The 26,029-nt window shown below is 45.2% G+C and overlaps 1 protein-coding gene across 3 annotated transcripts in view; it reads right to left on the minus strand.

The window, feature by feature from the left end:
* Positions 1-26,029, minus strand: part of MRTFB (myocardin related transcription factor B) — a 192,417-nt gene that overhangs the window by 28,393 nt on the left and 137,995 nt on the right. For all 3 annotated transcript variants that reach the window (XM_063934322.1, XM_063934321.1, XM_063934323.1), the window contains 4 exons: positions 13,835-13,936; positions 11,038-11,196; positions 2,737-2,874; positions 109-169 (listed from right to left, as the gene is read on the minus strand). In XM_063934322.1, coding sequence (XP_063790392.1) covers positions 109-169; positions 2,737-2,874; positions 11,038-11,196; positions 13,835-13,936 — 460 coding nt within the window. The remainder of the gene's footprint in view (positions 1-108; positions 170-2,736; positions 2,875-11,037; positions 11,197-13,834; positions 13,937-26,029) is intronic.

Here is a 26,029-nt window from a genome sequence, read left to right on the forward strand (position 1 = left end):
GATGAGATGAATAGTTAATAAAAATCAGTTAAAGAGTTGATTGCTAATTAACAAAAATCAAATTCAAATTAACACATTGCTAATTAAATTAGAATATTATTCTCTTACCTCCACTTTTAATAAGAATATCAAACAGGTCGTCCATCTGTTGGCTGTGTGCATTTGCTACCTATATATGGGTATAAATAAATTACATGAATGGATGTTTATTTTGTACAACTTCTTATTCTATCTTTAGTTAATGTAAATGTCACATTACGAAAAACAGTTTGTTATTAGTTATTTCAGTCTCTGGGGTCTTTACTGTGGCCACACTATAGTAGAACAAAACCACTGTCTTGCACTGGTCCCTTTCATATATATATATATATATATATATATATATATATACACACACACACACACACACATTTATTTTTACGCCTTTTAAACAAAACCTGTAAGGGGTGACACAGTAAGGTGGGTGCTGATTGGTGTTGATATATTTATGCAGTAAAAGGACCATGGAACATGTGAGTATAAAGGAAATAGGAGTTATTTAGCACAGATGGGACACAAATCCCAGTTCTACCGTTATATGGTTTTATTACAGCATCTCGGAAAGATGTAGCAGTTAGGTCTAAATATATTCCTATTCATTTACTATTCTACACGTATGCCTAAACTAGACAGTTAAGCTAGTATGGGCTGGGTGTTGTCTTTATGCAATCTGTGAAAACAAGTTTCTTTCAGGAATGATATTAATTTCCTTTTTTTATTCAGCACCGATGGTGAAGTCACTCTCTGGTTTGCACTTCTGTCTGGCAGATGTTTCTAATACCTGAGCTGTGATTCACTGTCACTAATAAGACTTTTTAATAAAGCCTAAAACGTCAATGCATAAATATCATGTATATAACTCTACGGTTTTCCTGAAATTATTTTACACTGGTATATAATGAATGGTGATAGCAGTCACGCTGTAAATGTGCCTAGTTTTCAGGAAATGTTACATATATAAAATGTGCTACATTATTTCAAATCTCTTCAGCATCATGCATACCAAATACTAACAGCGCATATTTATTAAGGCTATTTAAGAAAGGAACACTGCGTAAAAAGGAAAGTGTGGACATCATTTTGTATTAGGTAATGTTATTCTGACATGGGGACCTGCATTTGTAAGTGGGGTCAGCTGAAGTAAAATTAGACAGACATAGGAAGTAAAAAATGACTGCCATCAGGTGGGTAAACTATATGAAATAGGGTGCTTGCTGGCCCTCCTAGCAAATGTATTTTCTGTAAACGTGGAACAAAACAGATTTTACTCAACAAGGAGGCCTGATAACATTATACACTACTGTCCGAACACTGAGTAACTTGAGTATAGTGTCTGGAGTAGATGGTAGTGATTATAGCAGAAATGTGGTGCAGATTAAATTGATGGATCAGAAATGCATCATTTCTATCTAAACCATAAAATTACTTATATAGTGCATAAATTAAGAGTTATTATAAAGCAGTACTGTTTCTATTAAAGAAACAGTTACACAACTATACAAAAATATTTCAGAGTGTGATATATTAACTCTTCACAGTCTTTGGATACAAGAACAGCGGTTTAAAGAGGAAATCTAATATTCCTCATTGGTTGCTGACATAGAGCCTAATTCAGCATGGATCGTAGATGTGCGAATAAACGCACATGTATGATCCACTACCCTGTCATGCGGGGGAACGCCCAGCACAGGGCAAGCGCCGGATCCAGCCCTCCGCAAACATGCAAAAGCATTGCACGGTGGCGATGCGTTCGCATGTTTACTAGGGTAGCCCTCTGCCTATGCAGCCTAGCTGTGAACGCAGACGGCTACCCGCCATGTTTTGGGTTGCAGCGGCTGCGTGTGACATCACACAGCCGCCATTGGCCCGCCCTGCAAACAGTCCGGACACGCCTGCATTGTCCGGACCATGCCCTCCCCACAACGCTGAGTCGACGCCCCTTTAACACCGCCACGATACCACCTCCCACCCCGCAAACGCCTTTGCCTGGCAATCAGGCAGAGGCGTTTGTACAAGTAATATGCTTTTGCATCTCACAGTAGCGTTCCATGCTGAATCGGGCCCATATATCGAGGAAGATCTGTCTTATGTCCTAAGTGCCTGACTATTGTAAAACTGCTATAATGGTAATACCTTTTGTTCTAGCAAGCAAGTTTTTTTCTTAATATTTTAATAATACTTATTTACATGATCTCCACATGAAAGCCTAACTATACTCCAGTATCACTGATGTCACTATTCCCTTATCTGAGCTCACCCCATAAGCCAAATAACAATTAATGTTTTTTTTTATATTATATTATCCAAAGTAACGCCGTGACTGTATTAGTAATCCAGGTGTCCCATCATTTTTCCATATAAATTTGGTCAAACCATATTGCCTGGTAGAATGGGGGGCACTCCGCGGAATTGAGGGCTATTTTTTTTAAGCAGGAAGTATAATTGAGGAGAGTAGGGATCTATACGCTCTAATACATTATTTCTCAAATCTGGTTCTCATGTACCCTCAGTTTAGACAACCAGCTTTTTTTCATTTTAGTAAGACCAAATCATTCATCCGATTTAAAAGATACTTAATACAAGCCCTAAAAAACAACCCTCACTGCTTATAGGAAGAATACACAGAGCAACATTATCATGGAAAATACACTATTGAGATGCTACAGCTGAATGTGAGCAGACTGACGGAGAGCCCACCTCAGTGTGAGAGGGATGGATGTTACGGGCCTGCTTTATGGCTTCTTCATAGCGTGGAGGGTCCTTCGATTTAGCAGTAGAACTGGTGAACGTGGGATGCTGAACAAGGTACTGCTGGGTTGGGGATGGGGAGTTGGACTGAAAAAAAAAAGATAAATAAACCGTCATTAATAAATGAAAAATATGACAAATTGTAGTATGTGGGGTTAAATCATTTAAAAACAAAGTTAGTGTTATTTCTATATTGTATATATACAGGGTCGCACTAGAAAACCGTATTTATCATACTATTTGCCAGTGGCTTGTTTTGGTAAAAAAAAAAAAAAAAGAAGCACAAAATCGATACATATATGTAATTGTAGCAATCAAACAGTGTTGATTGTTGCCATTATGTTGCAGTTCATTGATGTATGTATCTAATGGCTTGATTGAGCATATAGCTATCCCAAAATATATATTGAAACAAGCGGGTTACAGGTGTTAGAAGACCGTGTAAAGCAGTGATTGTCAACCTTTTTTTACTCGCGGCACATCAAACAATATTTTAAAATTGCCAAGGCACACCATCAGTTCCTCACAGAAAAAAACAAAAAATAAGAATTTACTTACCGATAATTCTATTTCTCGTAGTCCGTAGTGGATGCTGGGAACTCCGTAAGGACCATGGGGAATAGCGGCTCTGCAGGAGACTGGGCACAAAAGTAAAGCTTTAGGACTACCTGGTGTGCACTGGCTCCTCCCCCTATGACCCTCCTCCAAGCCTCAGTTAGGATACTGTGCCCGGACGAGCGTACACAATAAGGAAGGATTTTGAATCCCGGGTAAGACTCATACCAGCCACACCGTACAACCTGTGATCTGAACCCAGTTAACAGCATGATAACAGAGGAGCCTCTGGAAAGATGGCTCACAACAACAATAACCCGATTTTTGTAACAATAACTATGTACAAGTATTGCAGACAATCCGCACTTGGGATGGGCGCCCAGCATCCACTACGGACTACGAGAAATAGAATTATCGGTAAGTAAATTCTTATTTTCTCTGACGTCCTAGTGGATGCTGGGAACTCCGTAAGGACCATGGGGATTATACCAAAGCTCCCAAACGGGCGGGAGAGTGCGGATGACTCTGCAGCACCGAATGAGAGAACTCCAGGTCCTCCTCAGCCAGGGTATCAAATTTGTAGAATTTAGCAAACGTGTTTGCCCCTGACCAAGTAGCTGCTCGGCAAAGTTGTAACGCCGAGACCCCTCGGGCAGCCGCCCAAGATGAGCCCACCTTCCTTGTGGAATGGGCTTTTACAGATTTTGGCTGTGGCAGCCCTGCCACAGAATGTGCAAGCTGAATTGTACTACAAATCCAACGAGCAATAGTCTGCTTAGAAGCAGGAGCACCCAGCTTGTTGGGTGCATACAGGATAAACAGCGAGTCAGATTTTCTGACTCCAGCCGTCCTGGAAACATATATTTTCAGGGCCCTGACTACGTCCAGCAACTTGGAGTCCTCCAAGTCCCTAGTAGCCGCAGGTACCACAATAGGCTGGTTCAGGTGAAACGCTGAAACAACCTTAGGGAGAAATTGAGGACGAGTCCTCAATTCTGCCCTGTCCGTATGAAAAATTAGGTAAGGGCTTTTATAGGATAAAGCCGCCAATTCTGACACACGCCTGGCTGAAGCCAGGGCCAACAGCATTACCACTTTCCATGTGAGATATTTTAAGTCCACAGTGGTGAGTGGTTCAAACCAATGTGATTTTAGGAACCCCAAAACTACATTGAGATCCCAAGGTGCCACTGGAGGCACAAAAGGAGGCTGTATATGCAGTAACCCCTTGACAAACGTCTGAACTTCAGGAACTGAAGCCAGTTCTTTCTGGAAGAAAATCGACAGGGCCGAAATTTGAACCTTAATGGACCCTAATTTTAGGCCCATAGACAGTCCTGTTTGCAGGAAATGCAGGAAACGACCCAGTTGAAATTCCTCTGTAGGGGCCCTCCTGGCCTCGCACCACGCAACATATTTACGCCAAATACGGTGATAATGCTGTGCGGTTACATCCTTCCTGGCTTTGATCAGGGTAGGGATGACTTCATCCGGAATGCCTTTTTCCTTCAGGATCCGGCGTTCAACCGCCATGCCGTCAAACGCAGCCGCGGTAAGTCTTGGAACAGACAGGGTCCTTGCTGGAGCAGGTCCCTTCTTAGAGGTAGAGGCCACGGGTCCTCTGTGAGCATCTCTTGAAGTTCCGGGTACCAAGTCCTTCTTGGCCAATCCGGAGCCACGAGTATAGTTCTTACTCCTCTCCGTCTTATAATTCTCAGTACCTTGGGTATGAGAGGCAGAGGAGGGAACACATACACTGACTGGTACACCCACGTCCACAGCTATTGCTTGAGGGTCCCTTGACCTGGCGCAATACCTGTCTAGTTTTTTGTTGAGGCGGGACGCCATCATGTCCACCTTTGGTTTTTCCCAACGGTTCACAATCATGTGGAAGACTTCTGGATGAAGTCCCCACTCTCCCGGGTGGAGGTCGTGCCTGCTGAGGAAGTCTGCTTCCCAGTTGTCCACTCCCGGGATGAACACTGCTGACAGTGCTATCACATGATTTTCCGCCCAGCGAAGAATCCTTGCAGCTTCTGCCATTGCCCTCCTGCTTCTTGTGCCGCCCTGTCTGTTTACGTGGGCGACTGCCGTGATGTTGTCTGACTGGATCAGCACCGGCTGACCTTGAAGCAGAGGTCTTGCTAGGCTTAGAGCATTGTAGATGGCCCTTAGCTCCAGGATATTTATGTGAAGTGATGTCTCCAGGCTTGACCACAAGCCCTGGAAATTTCTTCCCTGTGTGACTGCTCCCCAGCCTCTCAGGCTGGCATCCGTGGTCACCAGGACCCAGTCCTGAATGCCGAATCTGCGGCCCTCTAGAAGATGAGCCCTCTGCAACCACCACAGGAGAGACACCCTTGTCTTTGGTGACAAGATTATCCGCTGATGCATCTGAAGATGCGACCCGGACCATTTGTCTAGCAGATCCCACTGGAAGGTTCTTGCGTGGAATCTGCCGAATGGGATTGCTTCGTAGGAAGCCACCATTTTTCCCAGGACCCTTGTGCATTGATGCACTGAGACTTGGCCTGGTTTTAGGAGATTTCTGACTAGCTCGGATAACTCCCTGGCTTTCTCCTCCGGGAGAAACACCTTTTTCTGGACTGTGTCCAGGATCATCCCTAGGAATAGAAGGCGTGTCGTCGGGATCAGCTGCGATTTTGGAATATTGAGAATCCAACCGTGCTGCCGCAACACTATCTGAGATAGTGCTACCCCGACTTCCAACTGTTCCCTGGATCTTGCCCTTATCAGGAGATCGTCCAAGTAAGGGATAACTAAAACTCCCTTCCTTCGAAGGAGTATCATCATTTCGGCCATTACCTTGGTAAAGACCCGGGGTGCCGTGGACAATCCAAACGGCAGCGTCTGAAACTGATAGTGACAGTTCTGTACCACAAACCTGAGGTACCCTTGGTGAGAAGGGTAAATTGGGACATGTAGGTAAGCATCTTTGATGTCCAGAGACACCATATAATCCCCTTCTTCCAGGTTTGCAATCACTGCTCTGAGTGACTCCATCTTGAATTTGAACCTCTGTATGCAAGTGTTCAAGGATTTTAGATTTAAAATTGGTCTCACCGAGCCGTCCGGCTTCGGTACCACAAACAGTGTGGAATAATACCCCTTTCCCTGTTGCAGGAGGGGTACCTTGATTATCACCTGCTGGGAATACAGCTTGTGAATGGCTTCCAATACCGCCTCCCTGTCTGAGGGAGACGTCGGTAAAGCAGACTTTAGGAAACGGCGAGGGGGAGACGTCTCGAATTCCAATTTGTACCCCTGAGATACCACCTGAAGGATCCAGGGGTCCACTTGCGAGTGGGCCCACTGCGCGCTGAACTTCTTGAGACGGGCCCCCACCGTGCCTGAGTCCGCTTGTAAAGCCCCAGCGTCATGCTGAGGACTTTGCGGAGGCGGGAGAGGGCTTCTGTTCCTGGGAACTGGCTGTTTGCTGCAGCCTTTTCCCTCTCCCTCTGCCACGGGGCAGAAATGAGGAGCCTTTTGCCCGCTTGCCCTTATGGGGCCGAAAGGACTGCGCCTGATAATACGGCGTCTTCTTATGTTGAGAGGCTACCTGGGATAAAAATGTGGATTTTCCAGCAGTTGCCGTGGCTACCAGGTCTGATAGACCTACCCCAAATAACTCCTCCCCCTTATAAGGCAATACTTCCCTGTGCCTTTTGGAATCCGCATCACCTGACCACTGCCGCGTCCATAACCCTCTTCTTGCAGAAATGGACAGCGCGCTAACTCTTGATGCCAGTCGGCAAATATCCCTCTGTGCATCACGCATATATAAAAATGCATCTTTTAAATGCTCTATAGTCAGTAATATACTGTCCCTATCTAGGGTATCAATATTTTTAGTCAGGGAATCCGACCACGCCACCCCAGCACTGCACATCCAGGCTGAGGCGATTGCTGGTCGCAGTATAACACCCGTGTGAGTGTATATACATTTTAGGATATTATCCTGTTTTCTGTCGGCAGGTTCCTTTAGGGCGGCCGTATCAGGAGAGGGTAGTGCTACCTGTCTAGACAAGCGTGTGAGCGCTTTATCCACCCTAGGGGGTGTTTCCCAACGTGCCCTATCCTCTGGCGGGAAAGGGTATGATGCCAATAACCTTTTAGGAATTATCAGTTTTTTATCGGGGGAAACCCACGCCTCATCACACACTTCATTTAATTCCTCGGATACAGGAAAAACTACAGGCAGTTTTTTCTCACCAAACATAATATCCTTTTTAGTGGTACTGGTATTATCAGAAATATGCAATACATTTTTCATTGCCTCAATCATGTAACGTGTGGCCCTACTGGAAGTCACATTTGTCTCATCATCATCATCACTGGAGTCAGTATCCGTGTCTGTGTCTGCCATCTGAGGTAACGGGCGTTTTAGAGCCCCTGATGGCGTTTGAGACCCCTGGACAGGCACAAGCTGAGTAGCCGGCTGTCTCATGTCGTCAACTGTCTTTCGTAAAGAGCTGACACTGTCACGTAATTCCTTCCATAAGCTCAGCCACTCAGGTGTCGACTCCCTAGGGGGTGACAACTCTATTATAGGCAATTGCTCCGCTTCCATCTCATTTTCCTCCTCAAACATGTCGACACAATCGTACCGACACACCGCACACACACAGGGAATGCTCTGATAGAGGACAGGACCCCACTAGCCCTTTGGGGAGACAGAGGGAGAGTATGCCAGCACACACCAGAGCGCTATATATAGACAGGAATACCACTATAAAACGTGCTTTTCCCTTTATAGCTGCTGTTATTATCAAAACTGCGCCAAATTAGTGCCCCCCCTCTCTTTTTTACCCTTTTCTGTAGTGCAGGACTGCAGGGGAGAGTCAGGGAGACGTCCTTCCAGCGGAGCTGTGATGTAAAATGGCGCCCGTGTGCTGAGGAGATAGGCTCCGCCCCCTTCTCGGCGGCCTTTTCTCCCGCTTTTTGGTGAATTCTGGCAGGGGTTAAAATACATCCATATAGCCCTGGGGGTTATATGTGGTGTATTTTCGCCAGCCAAGGTGTTTATATTGCTGCTCAGGGCGCCCCCCCCTAGCGCCCTGCACCCTCAGTGACCGGAGTGTGAAGTGTGCCTGAGTAGCAATGGCGCACAGCTGCAGTGCTGTGCGCTACCTTGTTGAAGACTGATGTCTTCTGCCGCCGATTTTTCCGGACCTCTTCTTGCTTCTGGCTCTGTAAGGGGGCCGGCGGCGCGGCTCTGGGACCGGACTCCGAGGCTGGGCCTGTGTTCGGTCCCTCTGGAGCTAATGGTGTCCAGTAGCCTAAGAAGCCCAAGCTGGCTGCAAGCAGGCAGGTTCGCTTCTTCTCCCCTTAGTCCCTCGATGCAGTGAGCCTGTTGCCAGCAGGTCTCACTGAAAATAAAAAACCTAAAACTAAACTTTTACTAAGAAGCTCAGGAGAGCCCCTAGTGTGCACCCTTCTCGGCCGGGCACAAAAATCTAACTGAGGCTTGGAGGAGGGTCAAAGGGGGAAGAGCCAGTGCACACCAGGTAGTCCTAAAGCTTTACTTTTGTGCCCAGTCTCCTGCGGAGCCGCTATTCCCCATGGTCCTTACGGAGTTCCCAGCATCCACTAGGACGTCAGAGAAAACACACATTGGCCTACACAGAAAAAACAATCACATTGCTCCCCACATAAATCATATTGCTCCCTATATTAATGCTATTGCTCCCCACAGGAATTATTCACATTGTTCCCCCCATAAATCCTTATTCTCCCCACATAAATCCTATTGTTCCCCACAGGAGAAGAAAAAACCCAAATATTAGCCCCTACTGGTCAGCGGTCCTCCTCCCTGTCCCTCAGTGGCGGGGGTTGTTCATAGTGGAGTGCTGCGAATACTGAGCAGCGGGCGGGCGGGCAGGTGTGGATGTGGGTGGGAAAGGAAAGCTGTGTATGCAGGTGGGAACTGGAAGATGTGTATACGGGCGGGTGGGCTGGCTGGGTGGTGAGACGCCGCGGCTGTGACCAATGATATCACACCGCCGCGTCTTCAAGGCCAGAGCACGACTGATCCTCTAAAAGGAGCCCGGGCCAACAGTTCACTCTGAAGGTGCAGGAAGCTGCTCTGGCTCCGCGGCACACCTTGCAACTGGTCGCGGCACAATAGTGTGCCACGGCACACTGGTTGAAAAAGCCTGGTGTGGAGACTGGGGTCCACTGTGGATCATAGACAATAATGTCAATTGATGTTAGATATAGATCCCGACTTGAGCCTTGTTAAATTAAGCTCACTGGTGATACCTTGTATGTTGAAATTGTGCTAAAGATAACAAGCTACACACCGTACTGCTACTCACTCTGTCCCGGTGATCCGACAGAGTGAGTAGCGGGACAGAGTGAGTAGAACAGATAAGACATGGAAGAGGCTACAGTTATGAAGGCTCTCAGAAAAATTTCAAAGCAGGCTTTCCTGCATATACTAAGATGAAGCAGCAAATAATGTGACGCAATCATTTTTTCATTTTCTATTGATCTGTACTCCCTGCATTTGGACAAAATTTAAAAAATGTTACCTATAGTACATATCCTAATTAGCTGGAACCTTCATGTGCTGAAAGAGAAGGACCCACAATAAAGAGTGTATTTAGGGCCTAATTCACACATGGTCGCTACTACGGCAGCGATCGCAGGCTGAAGCCCTATGTGATGTGCACATGCGCAGCAGCCGCACTACGCGTGCGCACACAGAGAGATGCAAAAGCATCTCACTGGTGCAATCGCTTCTGACTGATTGATAGGTAGAGGCGGTGGTGGGATGGGAGGGGACGTGCCGGTGACGTTTGAATGGCGCTGAGGGGGGCGTGGTCCGGACAACACAGGCGTGTCCGGACCGTTGCTGGGGCAGGACACGGCAGCCGCTGCGACCCAAAACATGGTGGGTAACCACCTGCCTCCGCAGCTTGGCTGCGTAGGCAGTGAGCTACTCGCCAGGTGCGAAAGTATCGCCGATGTGCAATGCTTTTGCACCTCTGGGGGGGGGGGGGGGGGGCTTGGCATGGTGTGCCCAGCATAACAACCATCATATCCGAGGTTCTTGGCATATATTGGCCAACAATGCATTGTAGAAAATACCCTTTCATTTAAAAAAACAGGAGAGAACAGAAGCATCGGTACTAAATAAAAGGAGGCTGCTGATTGGAGAAGGTGCACTAATTAGCAGGGCTTGTTCTCACCTGTCCTGCTATAAGAGCTGCACACATATGCGTGCCTCAGCGTAATCCCAGATAAATGCCGGCATCAGGGGAAAAGCGCTGTCTTATCGGGGCTAATTGGATAACCCCTGACGATTTTAATTAATTAAGATAACCCCCCAAAGTACCAACCAATCAGCTCCTGGTATTTTTCAAACACAGCCTGTGAGTTGGCAGTTAGGAGCAGATTGGCTGGTACTTTATCTCCATCCAAGCCTTAGTAGAAAGACCCCAAAATTCTTTCGTTGTTTAGTTGTTAAAGTTAGTGCTCAAGGTTAACTAGCTGGCACAAGGCTACTCACAAATTAGCTTTGGTAATCTTGGACAATCTCCTTGTGAACTACAAATATGTGTAAAATGTTGAACTACAAATGATGTGTAAAGTACAAATAGTTAATGCCATATCTATACACAGAAAACAGTGTCAAACCGTTTTACAATGATGTAACATTTATTGTCTAACCTCATGCAGTAACGTGGGACCATTCTGCACTGCAGTAGCTTGTTGTGTCCTTGCCTTCTGGCCAGTAGTGGATACACTATTGGTAAATGACTGTTGAACTGAAGTGACTGGGTTTTGTTGGTATGAAAATATATTGTTTGATGTTGCAGGAGGACAAACCTAAAAGAAAAATGCAAATTAAAATGTACACAACATTCACATTATGCATCAGCACACAGACAGGCGTATTGTTTTATCCTGCACTGGAATAACTTCAACGGACTGAATTGTGTTCAAACAACAGAATTAAAGGTTAAGATGTCACCCTCTTTTTGTTGTGCTAGGAGGTTACACATTAACTACAATATAAGGCACAGATGGAGCAAAATGGTAAATGGAATACGTGTACACACTCATCATTTTAGTCTAACTGTAATGATAGAAGCTTCAAATAACAGTGCTACTAACAGGCATCCACAACATTCAATAATACATGATAATAAAATGAATAATCATATTTTGGATACTGTAGTGATCTCCCTTTTATCTTCGATGTAGAGCTGCTGTCTTTTTCTACATTATATATCATACACTCAAATATGATCATATAGAAATCATTAGTAAAATCTAGTGTAACAAACTAAATTATTAGTCCTAGATAGATAGATATATATATATATATATATATATATATATATATATATATATATATAGAAACTTTGCAAAGCTTAATTCTCCCATATAGCATTTCTGAAACACATTTAAATACAAATTTGTCTTTTCCCCCAGTATGGCTATCACCTATTGCTGGCCAGTTTTATATAACTGAATACAACATCTCCCTCTACTGGAAGTAATGAGTAAAACAGTTTATTCCTACAAACAAAGGTACGGAGTCGGACGCAGCAGCGATATCACTGAAGTGGAGTGATGTTTTCTGTCTGTGCGCGAGTCTGAGTCGCACCACGCATGCATTCCGATTTTGTGTGTGCAGAGTCGCAGTTCATATCTGGATGCACAGTAATACAAATGTGAGAGGAGTTCCTGGACGGTGGCTGGGAGATAACAGGAGGGTGACTAAAAGAATCACGGAGAGGTTACATTTTATAGGAGGGTCTGAGACATGTCAAGGAAAGCGGTGCGTCCAAAGATGCTGAATGGCTCACATAGGAGGCCATACTCGGCGGGAGAAACTTCACCTGCCATAGGGTTGATGCAACCGATGCTGTGTCTAAAGACGCACCAATCAGTATTTCTACATCAACGGACGCAGCCATGGATGTCTCACTCCTTGCACATTTGAACGCACAGATCTCCACTAAGGAAGGGTTTTGTAGCATCACTTGCATAAAGACTCAGTCGCAACTCCGGCAAAGGACGCAGCTGCGCCTGACCCAGAATCAGCCCCCAAGGCTACAGATGTATCCTTATACACGTCTCCCTTCTGCACCGTTTGGCATGAAACGCCTAGCGCACATTCGTTCCTCAATCTTTCACCTTACTGCTTGATTCAGAGTTGTACGCTATGCCGAATTTGTTGCCAATGGACGATATTTTGCTACTGCACATGCAGTAATATCCTAGGAAAACCATACTGTGCACGCATGAACTGCATTTGCGCTAGCGCTTGCAGTTGCGTACTAAATCGCTATAATCTGAGGAGGCCACTGCGAAGCTCTTGTGAATCTGGACGGAAACTAGGAGGTGACAAACATGAAATGCAGAATGAGGTGGCGCTGTGGGCGTGTCATAGGTACCGCTGCCACAGTGGCTATAGTTAACAGTTCAAACTTTGTGACCCAGGACTTACTCGAGCAGTCGATGTACTGTAGGACCGATGTTTAGTTGATATGGGAACGCAGATAAGTAAAGTGGACGTTTCATGTATCGCACATTTCTCATGCTCATACACGTGGAAAAGGTATATACTAGCATTTGCCTACTTTCACACAGTAACTGTGCATTAGATAGCATTACACAGATCTCTGAATCAGGGCCTTACTCCACAAACAGTGAACTAGGTCATTTTGGTCGCAGAATAAGCATAATTGTGCATGGTGAGGGTCACATATACCGGACCTGCCTTGTGTACTTTGAGTCTTGCATCATAGTTTGCAAACTGGGCCTGATTCAGATGTGGTTGGAGTTGCTACTGATGCTGCTTACAGGGAAGCATCAGCGACAGCACTAATATGGTAATGCAGCAGAAAGCGTTACGCCTCCTGCGTGCACTAGTTGTCCGTGACGCATCCTAGAACACAGCATCGGATAATCTGCAACACCATCAGTCGTCTGCGTGACCCATTGAGTCGTGCAAGCCAGCCGCCACAGATCCAACAAAGAGGCCAGGAGATTCTGGCCTTGTCTCTCCCCAAAAACAGTGGCAACACTCCATCCCTCCCTGGGTCCGGTGCACGTGCAAAGTACCAAATATTGGTACTTTTGCAATATGAGCTGCAGCTACGTCGGGACCTGAATCAGACCTCTAGTGTACTAGGTGCTTATGGGTAAATTTACTAAAGATTGATTTTGATCGATGTTGTATTTCAGGGTCCAAGGGGTCTATTTACTAAGCCTTGGATGGAGATAAAGTACCAACCAACCAGCTCCTGTCATTTTTCAAACACAGCCTATGACATGGCAGTTAGGAGCTGATTGGCTGGTACTTTATATCCGTCCACTTTATCTCTATACAAAGGTTAGTAATTGACCCCTCAATCACACAATTGTTAATAGACGATCTTTGACATTTATTTTTTATTTTTTATATTTGTCCATCTCAAAAACCATTCCCATTCTCTCTCCCTGGCTCACAAACCTTTTTGGTGTGCTGCTTCTGAGAGGAAGGTGCTTGGACCAGCGTCGTAGTCGTAGAATTAAGAACTAGTGGCTGAGATGTGCTTGCTGTATGTGGCTGAGCCTAAAGTATTCAAACAAACATCGGTAAGTTGTATATACATACACAAAGCACAGACCATAAAACAATTTATGTTTCTCAGATAACATTTACTGAGACTGAGAAAATACAAACCATTATGGATACTACTGCTTATGGGACCAGTCACCTAAACCAGTTTTAAATCTATTCAATCGCTAGTAAACTTCACTGCCTACATACAGACACTCATGGGGAAAGTCCATTTGTAGTGAAAGCACCACTGTGTACGAGCAATCTGCATACTGCTAATGCAACGTGCACTTATTCTAGTGGTAGATGCACAATTCACAGACACTGGGGATCTTTACTCCTACAAAATGCATTATTCTGCCCCACTCCCAGTATGAGAGATTCTGAAAGCCCACTGTATGAGCTGAGGCACTGTCAGTCTACAGTATGTCACTTTCCCACATCAATCATTAATGTGGTCGGTTAGTTAAACTACACTTTGATTCTGTTTAGTGAAGTCACACAAGTAATAGGTCTATCAATAAATGCACTATTCGTATTTTACTTAATGCTTGCTCTGGGCACACACATTGCAGAGAAAGGCAACACATTCTGCCTACCTGTTGGCAAAAGAAAATGGCAATACATGTATTACCTTTAAAATATATGTTTCTTTATATTACGCAGACAATGGTGAGTTTGCTGATATGACTTACCCATTACGCATTTTAGCTTTGTGTCACTGGGTTGTGCCGCTCACATACAGTAGCAGGCACAAAGCTGCCATTTTATTATGTAAAGCTGACATCAGCATGCACATAACTGTTAGCAAATGTGCAATGCCATCAAATTAGCTATTTTGTGTTCACTTCACAAACTGTCTATTTTAAACATTAAATAGGGGTCTATGTACTAAGCCCTGGAGAGAGATAAAGTAGACAGAGATAATGTACCAGCCAAGCAGTTCCTGTCATTTTTCAAACCCAGCCTGTAACATGGCAGTTAGGAGCTGATTGGCTGGTACTTCATCTCTGTCCGCTTTACCTATCTGCAAAGCTTAGTACATATTATAGTTCACTTATCTTTTAATACATTTAAAAGGAAGAGCACTAGAACAACTCACATCTAATGCAATCCCAGTATTGATACCAGGTCTCCCAGAATGCCACCTACAAGGAATGTGGAATTAATTGCTTTACTACTTCTGTATTCTGCACACAGTATTCACACTGTGAGGTACTGTAGATTTCTCAAAATGGAGAGGGATTAAGTGACGAGAGATTAAGTACCAACCAATCTGCTTTGGTCTTTTATTTTTAGCACAGCACACACACACATGATAGTTAGAAGCTGATTGGTTTGTACTTTATCTCTCTCCAAGATATGTTTTTATTGTAGTAGTTGGAGAGTCCGGGACCAGATACGTTGGAATTGGAAAAGATACGTTGCAGCGTATTAGTGAATTAGTGGATATCACTCAGGAAGAAGGCTGCATCAAAACTACACAAAATAGTGGCAGCACCCAACTTATTGACCTCTCTTGTCATTGTGGTAAAAATAAGATTTTACTTACCGATAAATCTATTTCTCGTAGTCCGTAGTGGATGCTGGGACTCCGTAAGGACCATGGGGATATAGCGGCTCCGCAGGAGACAGGGCACAAAACAAAAGCTTAAGGATCAGGTGGTGTGCACTGGCTCCTCCCCCTATGACCCTCCTCCAAGCCTCAGTTAGGATACGGTGCCCGGACGAGCGTACATAATAAGGAAGGATATTGAATCCCGGGTAAGACTCATACCAGCCACACCAATCACACCGTACAACTTGTGATCTGAACCCAGTTAACAGTATGATAAACGCAAAGGAGCCTCTGAAAAGATGGCTCACAACAATAATAACCCGAATTTTTGTAACAATAACTATATACAAGTATTGCAGACAATCCGCACTAGGGATGGGCGCCCAGCATCCACTACGGACTACGAGAAATAGATTTATCGGTAAGTAAAATCTTATTTTCTCTGACGTCCTAGTGGATGCTGGGACTCCGTAAGGACCATGGGGATTATACCAAAGCTCCCAAACGGGCGGGAGAGTGCGGATGACTCTGCAGCACCGAATGAGAGAACTCCAGGTCCTCCTCAGCCAGGGTATCAAATTTGTAGAATTTAGCAAACGTGTTTGCCCCTGACCAAGTAGCTGCTCGGCAAAGTTGTAAAGCCGAGACCCCTCGGGCAGCCGCCCAAGATGAGCCCACCTTCCTTGTGGAATGGGCTTTTACTGATTTTGGCTGTGGCAATCCTGCCACAGAATGTGCAAGCTGAATTGTACTACAAATCCAACGAGCAATCGTCTGCTTAGAAGCAGGAGCACCCAGCTTGTTGGGTGCATACAGGATAAACAGCGAGTCAGATTTTCTGACTCCAGCCGTCCTGGAAACATATATTTTCAAGGCCCTGACAACGTCAAGCAACTTAGAGTCCTCTAAGTCCCTGGTAGCCGCAGGTACCACAATAGGTTGGTTCATGTGAAATGCAGAAACCACCTTAGGTAGAAATTGAGGACGAGTCCTCAATTCCGCCCTGTCAGAATGAAATATCAAGTAAGGGCTTTTATATGATAAAGCCGCCAATTCTGACACACGCCTGGCTGAAGCCAAGGCTAACAGCATCGACACCTTCCATGTGAGATATTTTAAGTCCACCGTGGAAAGTGGTTCAAACCAATGTGACTTTAGAAAACTCAACACCACATTGAGATCCCAAGGTGCCACTGGAGGCACAAAAGGAGGCTGTATGTGCAGCACCCCTTTTACAAATGTCTGAACTTCAGGTACTGAAGCCAGTTCTTTCTGGAAGAAAATCGACAGGGCCGAAATTTGAACCTTAATGGGCCCTAATTTTAGGCCCATAGACAGTCCTGTTTGCAGGAAATGAAGGAAACGACCCAGTTGAAATTCCTCTGTAGGGGCCTTCTTGGCCTCACACCACGCAACATATTTACGCCAAATGCGGTGATAATGTTTTGCGGTTACGTCCTTCCTGGCTTTGACCAGAGTAGGGATGACTTCTTCTGGAATGCCTTTTTCCCTCAGGATCCGGCGTTCAACCGCCATGCCGTCAAACGCAGCCGCGGTAAGTCTTGGAACAGACAAGGCCCCTGCAGTAGCAGGTCCTTTCTTAGAGGTAGAGGCCACGGTTCGTCCGTGAGCATCTCTTGAAGTTCCGGGTACCAAGTCCGTCTTGGCCAATCCGGAACCACGAGTATAGTTCTTACTCCTCTCCTTCTTATGATTCTCAGTACTTTTGGTATGAGAGGCAGAGGAGGGAACACATACACTGACTGGTACACCCACGGCGTTACCAGAGCGTCCACTGCTATTGCCTGAGGGTCCCTTGACCTGGCGCAATATCTGTCCAGTTTTTTTGTTTAGACGTGACGCCATCATGTCCACCTTTGGTTTTTCCCAACGGTTTACAATCAGGTGGAAGACTTCTGGGTGAAGTCCCCACTCTCCCGGGTGAAGGTCGTGTCTGCTGAGGAAGTCTGCTTCCCAGTTGTCCACTCCCGGAATGAATACTGCTGACAGTGCTATCACATGATTTTCCGCCCAGCGAAGAATCCTTGCAGCTTCTGCCATTGCCCTCCTGCTTCTCGTGCCGCCCTGTCTGTTTACGTGGGCGACTGACGTGATGTTGTCCGATTGGATCAACACCGCCTGACCCTGAAGCAGAGGTTTTGCTTGACTTAGGGCATTGTAAATGGCCCTTAGTTCCAGAATGTTTATATGAAGAGACGTTTCCAAGCTTGACCACAGGCCCTGGAAATTCCTTCCCTGTGTGACTGCTCCCCAGCCTCTCAGGCTGGCATCCGTGGTTACCAGGATCCAATCCTGAATGCCAAATCTGCGGCCCTCTAGTAGATGAGCACTCTGCAGCCACCACAGGAGAGACACCCTTGTCCTTGGCGACAGGGTTATCCGCTGATGCATCTGCAGATGCGATCCGGACCATTTGTCCAGTAGATCCCACTGAAATGTTCTTGCATGGAATCTTCCGAATGGAATCGCTTCGTAAGAAGCCACCATTTTCCCCAGGACCCTCGTGCACTGATGCACTGAGACCTGTCCTGGTTTTAGGAGGTTCCTGACTAGCTCGGATAACTCCCTGGCCTTCTCCTCCGGGAGAAACACCTTCTTCTGGACTGTGTCCAGAATCATTCCTAGGAACAGTAGACGTGTCGTTGGAATCAGCTGCGATTTTGGAATATTTAGAATCCACCCGTGCTGACGTAACACTACCTGAGATAGTGCTACTCCGACTTCTAACTGTTCCCTGGATCTTGCCCTTATCAGGAGATCGTCCAAGTAAGGGATAATTGAAATGCCTTTTCTTCGTAGAAGAATCATCATTTCGGCCATTACCTTGGTAAAGACCCGAGGTGCCGTGGACAATCCAAACGGCAGCGTCTGAAACTGATAATGACAGTTTAGTACTACAAACCTGAGGTACCCTTGGTGAGAAGGGTATATCGGGACGTGGAGATAAGCATCTTTGATGTCCAGAGACACCATATAGTCCCCTTCTTCCAGGTTCGCTATCACTGCTCTGAGTGACTCCATCTTGAATTTGAACCTTTTTATGTAAGTGTTCAAGGATTTCAGATTTAAAATTGGTCTCACCGAGCCGTCCGGCTTCGGTACCACAAACAGCGTGGAATAATACCCCTTTCCTTGTTGCAGGAGGGGTACCTTGATTATCACCTGCTGGGAATACAGCTTGTGAATGGCTTCTAGAACTGCCTCCCTGTCGGAGGGAGACTTTGGTAAAGCAGACTTCAGGAAACGATGAGGGGGAAACGCCTCGAATTCCAGTTTGTACCCCTGCGATACTACCTGTAGAATCCAGGGATCCACTTGCGAGTGAGCCCACTGCGCGTTGAAATTTTTGAGACGGGCCCCCACCATATCCGAGTCTGCTTGTAAAGCCCCAGCGTCATGCTGAAGACTTGGCAGAAGCAGGGGAGGGCTTCTGCTCTTGGGAAGCGGCTGCATGGTGCAGTCTTTTTCCTCTTCCTCTGCCCCGGGGCAGAAAGGAGTGGCCTTTTGCTCGCTTGTACTTATGGGAACGAAAGGACTGAGATTGAAAAGACGGTGTCTTTTTCTGCTGATGTGGAGTGACCTGGGGTAAAAAGGTGGATTTTCCAGCCGTTGCCGTGGCCACCAGGTCCGATAGACCAGCCCCAAATAACTCCTCCCCTTTATACGGCAATACTTCCATGTGCCGTTTGGAATCCGCATCCCCTGACCACTGTCGCGTCCACAACGCTCTTCTGGCAGAGATGGACATAGCACTTACTCTTGATGCCATGGTGCAAATATCCCTCTGTGCATCACGCATATATAATAATGCATCCTTTAAATGTTCTATAGTTAACAAAATATTGTCCCTATCCAGGGTATCAATATTCTCAGTCAGGGAATCCGACCATGCGACTCCAGCACTGCACATCCAGGCTGAGGCGATTGCTGGTCGCAGTATAACACCAGTATGTGTGTATATACTTTTTAGGATATTTTCCAGCCTTCTATCAGCTGGTTCTTTGAGGGTAGCCGTATCAGGAGACGGTAACGCTACTTGTTTAGATAAACGTGTGAGCGCCTTATCTACCCTAGGGGGTGTTTCCAAACGCGCCCTAACCTCTGGCGGGAAAGGATATAATGCTAATAATTTTTTAGAAATTAGCTGTTTTTTATCGGGAGAAACCCACGCTTTTTCACACACCTCATTTATTTCCTCTGACTCAGGAAAAAATATTGGTAGTTTTTTCTCACCCCACATAATACCCTTCTTTGTGGTACTTGTAGTGTCAGAAAGGTTCAATGCCTCTTTCATTGCCGTGATCATGTAACGTGTGGCCCTACTGGACATTACGTTTGTCTCGTCACCGTCGACACTAGACTCAGTATCTGTGTCAGGGTCTGTGTCGACCCACTGAGGTAACGGGCGTTTTAGCGCCCCTGACGGTGTCTGAGACGCCTGGACAGGCACTAACTGATTTGCCGGCTGTCTCATGTCGTCAACAGTTTTTTGCAAATTGCTGACATTATCACTTAATTGTTTAAATACAATCATCCAGTCAGGTGTCGACTCCCTAGGGGGTGACATCACCAACGCAGGCAACTGCTCCGCCTCCACATAATTTTCCTCCTCATACATGTCGACACACGCGTACCGACACACAGCACACACACACCGGGAATGCTCTGATAGAGGACAGGACCCCACTTAGCCCTTTGGAGAGACAGAGGGAGAGTCTGCCAACACACACACAGCGCTATATATATATACAGGGATAACCTTATATAAGTGTTATTCCCTTATAGCTGCTGTTAATTATTGTTATTTGCTGCCAACAATGCCCCCCCTTCTCTTTTTTACCCTGATTCTGAAGCTAAACTTTTATTCTAAGCAGCTCAGGAGAGCCACCTAGATTGCACCCTTCTCGGCCGGGCACAAAAATCTAACTGAGGCTTGGAGGAGGGTCATAGGGGGAGGAGCCAGTGCACACCACCTGATCCTTAAGCTTTTGTTTTGTGCCCTGTCTCCTGCAGAGCCGCTATATCCCCATGGTCCTTACGGAGTCCCAGCATCCACTAGGACGTCAGAGAAATAAAATATTAATAAAATAATGCATTGGAAGGAACCTGGCACATTATTATCATTTTCCAAATCCCTTAACTGCCTGGAAAGGGAAAGTATATAAAATTTGTACAGTAAGGCACATTTTTCCAGCGGGACAGGACCCCCTTGTGCTGCCAGGTTACACTGCACTGCAGACGTATGCGCTGCAGAACAAGGGCGCAGCTACAATACAGATAAATCGCCACTATCCGATTTGCCACAATGCATACCCAAATATACAAGCACCACAACATGCGACTATTAGCAGAAAACGCGAATAGTCACGGGTGCAATCGCACCATGCAGTCTCTATGGGCTCCATCTGTAGGTGTAGGGAGTGCCGCTGCTATGGGGCCCAGGACTAAGAGGGGCCCGCCTTCCCTGTCACCACTGGGTGGACCATAGTGGCCTTTACAAACTTTGCCTTGGGGCTTACAAATATATATTTTCGACCCTAGACCTACTGATTGTAATGTAGTAAAAAATGAACTGGAGGGCATTACAATGTTACATAATATGAACTAGGGGCACTGTATGTCAAAATGAATCGGGGGGAATGTGTGGCATAATGTGTACTGGCAGCCCTACAATGTGACATAATGTGAGTTAGGGCACTACTATGGTTCATAAAATAAACCAGGGCTCTATTATGGGGCTTTACATTAACGAAGGCACTACTATGGTTCAGAAAATGAACTAGGGCACTATTATGGGGCATAAAATTAACAACTGCTGCCGAGAGGTGTCTCTTTAGAAACAGTGGGACAGGGACTCCTTCAAAATGTTGCTAAGGGGCCCAAAAAGTTCTGGCTAGGCTCCTGTTGCTGAATATATAGCTATGCACTGGGTTAAGCCCCTTTTGTGCAGCAGGACGTAAGAGTCTGTCCTTGTTGGCCAGGCAGTGCATTACATACTGTTGGTGTGAGTCAGCTGCTTGCGTAGTAAAATCAATAAAAGGAACAAGATGATGCACCATGGCTAACTGCACTGTTTTCCAATGTTTGCACATATTTAACTGCAATATCCAAATAATAATACAAAAATAGTCTTTATTCCAGTATGCAACCAAAAATAAGTACAATTTGTCCCTAAAACTCACTTGGCTAGACTACAGAGTAAGACACGTAATGCCAGAGAAAGTGATTTATAGGGAAAATGTGAACCAAGTCTGGTTATATGGGACAAAACACATGGGATCCTGAAGTTAGAAAGAAAAAAAATCCATTGCAGTATTACTCAGGACAGAAGTGGCTATGTAATCACAATGGGAAAGTGAAAAGCACAGTGAGAATGTGATATATGCAGACAAATACAGTACTTACTGCTATCCCTAATGCACACTGAGTGAAAAATAACGCTACATAATAATCAGATAATACAGAGATCTTGGTTGCATATACAGTATCTACAGATATTTGCAACCAAGATCTCTGTATTATCTGATTATTATGTAGTGTTATTTTTCACTCAGTGTGTACTAGGAATAGCAAAATGTTTTTTCTTACACAGAATTTTTACCCTTCCCTTTTAGCACCTGAGTGACATCACAATATGATTGAGCAGCTTGCCAATAAATGTGCATTGTAAATACAGTACTTTTGTGATATCAATGACAGATTTAATGGTCAGAGCACCCCTAGGCACAAAAGTAATGGCCGCCTCTCGGACCACTTTTATTGTTTGATTATAGGCCCTCATTACATTGACAATTTAATAAAACAAGTCACGACTTTTCATATTAGTTTTAATTATGCATACATATTTACTTAGTAGGACAAAATAGAGGGACAGACTGCGCACGTGCTAACCACCCACACTCAACATAGCATATGGTATGGTTGAAATATTTTATAGTTACTAGTAAATTCAGACTAACAGTACTAAAACAAGTGTCCTCAGTGCCATCATCCAACAAGTGGTGCCCCTAAGCACCTGTCTCACGTGCCTAATGGGGAATTCACCACTGTCACATTTTGAATACTCTAATCCACCTTTAAACAGTCCCTTGACCTTCAAAGCATTCCTCCCCACCACCTCCACCTCACTACAGGAGCTTACTCTTAACACACTAGCAGCTACCTCTGATCTCCCTGCCAAAAAATTCATAGGTACCAAATGTAAAATACTCCTAAAGCATAAATAGAGCTCCTATGATCCACCTTCTCTCTGCACCTACTGCAGCTATAACTTATTATAATCTTCTTTACTACAGATATGTCCTAATACATCACTGCTGCAGTCGTGCCAAACAGCCCCTCTCGGCGTGCTTGGCTCTGTGAGACTCTAATAACACCGGGCATCTTTTTGCTGAAAATGCAACTTACTCGCAACATTATGTGACTAGGACGCACCAGGAGACTATGTTGATTAATCTTATATATGACACTTGTACTGTATATCTGTCTCTGAATCTGTACACGAAGTGCTACAATGTAGCAGCCGCAGCTTTTTTCTAAGTTCTTCATATACGCTCACACAATATATAAGTGTAATAGATCAAATTAATCAGCACAGTGTGCTGGTGGGTCCTAGACACAGTGTGTTGCAACTTATGCTGGCCATACACTTGTGCGATTGCATGAGATGCGATATCAGGCCCAATTTCCCTTGAAGCTCACATTGCGATAAATCGCATAGAAAGTGTTTTTTTTGTGCATCTGATGCGCATATAATCATGCAATTTATTGCATGCCCCTTGTGACCAGGGTGGAGGGGAGTGTCCAGGAAGTGAGCTAAATACCTCACAGATCGCATGTCACAGTGCGATAAATCGAATGTGGTAAAAACAGCATGCGATCGCATGTGCGATCCAATAAATATTAAGTGCAGCACATAAGACCTTGAGACGCGAGATTCGGCCGGCGTGCCCGCGCATTGCGTCGCATGGTACATAAGATGTGCATACAATCCTGCGATTTATCGCACAGATGCGGTCGAAATCGTAGGATTGTACCAGACATCTCACAAGTGTATGGGCACCATAAGATGCATTTTTCACAAAAAAAGAAGGCCATATCTAGCACAGTTGCACGGGACCTGATGGCTCACTCGCTCCAGACATCTCACGCTGTGTGGTGTACTGATACGGATGTATGAGGCCACATCTATAGGATAGTAAGTTATAACAGAAATTCCTAAAATGTGCTATTATTGTATGGTACATTCCGAACAGGAGAATGCGGGGAGAGCTGTATCCTGGGAAATCTGTCAGATCTTATAAGTGTAACATCCTACAGGCTGTACAAAGCGATCAGTGCTAGCAGTCAGTGACGAGCCGTGGGTACAAGGTAATTATGCGCCAGAGTTACTCTAGGAGGGAGCAGGGATACAAAAGATTAAAACACTAGGCAGTGAACATGTATTATAGGCTTGCCAACGACAGCAATGCACTCGAGAGATTATTTTTACATGGATACACTCTTCTGCTGCTCTACAGAATGGATTTGCTTTAGATGCATCCTCTATTAGAGGTACCTAATTACATTAGATCATATTAGAGAACTGCAGTAAATACTGTATAAGTTTGTCTCAGGCTAATACAGTTATACATGAAGGTATACCTGAAGGTATAACGTGTGTACTTTTAAAAAGCTGAAAAAGTCAAAAGTATAATACATTAAAGTGGTACTGAGATTTCAGCTGAGACACCTGACTGCGAGTATAAAAGGTAAAGAGAACATTTTTGGAAAGCCACAGGTATTTGGGATGAAAGAAGAAAATAGATGATAATTTATGTGAAACGTTACTTCACTGTGAAAGATAGATTAAAAACACAAAAGTATACAGTGCTCCTTTTATACAATAATGGGCCACAATACCTCCAGGCAAAGCAGTGTATATAATACTGTAAGCTAATGTATTCCAAAGCATCCCATGTTCCTGAGAGCAGGACATTTCCACTGATATCATTTATGCGGTCTGAGAATTTCTCCATCTAGTTCATTTTTTAAATCTGAAAACGCAGTTCTTTTAACTTCTAGGGGTGCATTCAGTAACTGTCGGAAGCTGCCGTCTTGTTGGAAAGAAGGCAGCTTCCGTCAGAAATAGGTTGGAAGGGGTTCCGACCTATTCATTAGAGGCAGTTTTTTTCCGACAAGTCGGGAATAGCCGCCGATCCACGTGTTTCGGTCTGAAATGGGGCCAAATCCAACAGGTTTTGGCCCCCTTTCCGACAAACTCAATCCGACTTGAAAACAAGTCGGATTGAGGTGAGGTGAGGTGAGGGGAAGCAGTGCGGCGGGCTACGGGGATGTGAGGTACCTTGCCTGGCCTTTCCCCGGCCAGGCACCTCTCTCCCTGCCGCCAGCTCCCCCCACCAGCCGCTGATTTCAGCTCTCCCCACCGCCGTCCAGCTTACCTCCACCGCCCGCCGCCGTCCAGCTTCCCTCCGCCGCCCCCGTTACTTCCCCCGCCACCGCTGTCAGAGCACCCGGCAGCTGCTGACTGCAGAGGCAGGAAAGGACAGTCGGATTTGGCCGTCCATTGAATAGGGGTTGTCGGATCCATTCCAACAAATGCATGTCGGAATGGATCCGACTCTTATTGAATACACCCCCTAGTATTATATAACAAGAAAGACCAGTAATCAGGGATACCATTTCAGGTTGAATTCAATTAGGAGAAGGTTAGGTCCCAAAGGCCTTTTCACAGCGAATTTGCATTGGAAATTGCATTTGCAATTCAATTCCAAACTTGCAATGCTTTTTCCCTGCACAACAACCCTGTGAAGGTGAAAAGGTGGGGAAATCTTTATTCTAAGATAACAATGGGCCCGATTCAGACCTAATCGCTAGGCTGCGTTTTCTCACAGTCTGCCATCAGATCTGAACCGTACATGCACCCAAATGCGCTGGCGCGACGGACCACAGCAATGGGGATCGCCAGTCAGCGACAGGATGGTGCGAAAAACCTTTGGTATACCCTGCCAATGAATAATAATAATGCACCTGGAGGTGTTTAAAAAGTATAATTTGGACAATAAAGACATATTTTAGGTGTATTTCTGTATTTGGATCAATAATAGTTTAAATAATATTGGAAAAGTATGCTGAAGTGTTGTGTTGATGGGAAAGGGGTTTTCAAAACTTGTAGATGGGAGCTAAAAGGGTTTTTTGCAACCTTTTACACGCTTGTATAAAAACACTAAAAAATCACTATACAGACATTTTTTCGCACCAGATATACTGTTGCCGAAAAAACACATGCTAGCTATCATTTTTCCACCATTAATAAAAAATGCATATAACTGTCATTTCCCACTCATCAAGAACCTCCAGTACTTTCTTTATGGCAACTAACAGCCTTCTCTATGGTCCTATCTCAGTTGCCACTTTTTGGGGTCCAGGATGATTTCCCCACTTTTACATGCACTTCTCCCAGGTCACTTTTTGTAGAAAAGTTAAACCACATCGCTACGAGTCCTGAGAATCAGCACATCCAATTA

The sequence above is a fragment of the Pseudophryne corroboree genome, chromosome 7, assembly GCF_028390025.1.
Source record: "Pseudophryne corroboree isolate aPseCor3 chromosome 7, aPseCor3.hap2, whole genome shotgun sequence".
Lineage (NCBI taxonomy): Eukaryota > Metazoa > Chordata > Amphibia > Anura > Myobatrachidae > Pseudophryne > Pseudophryne corroboree.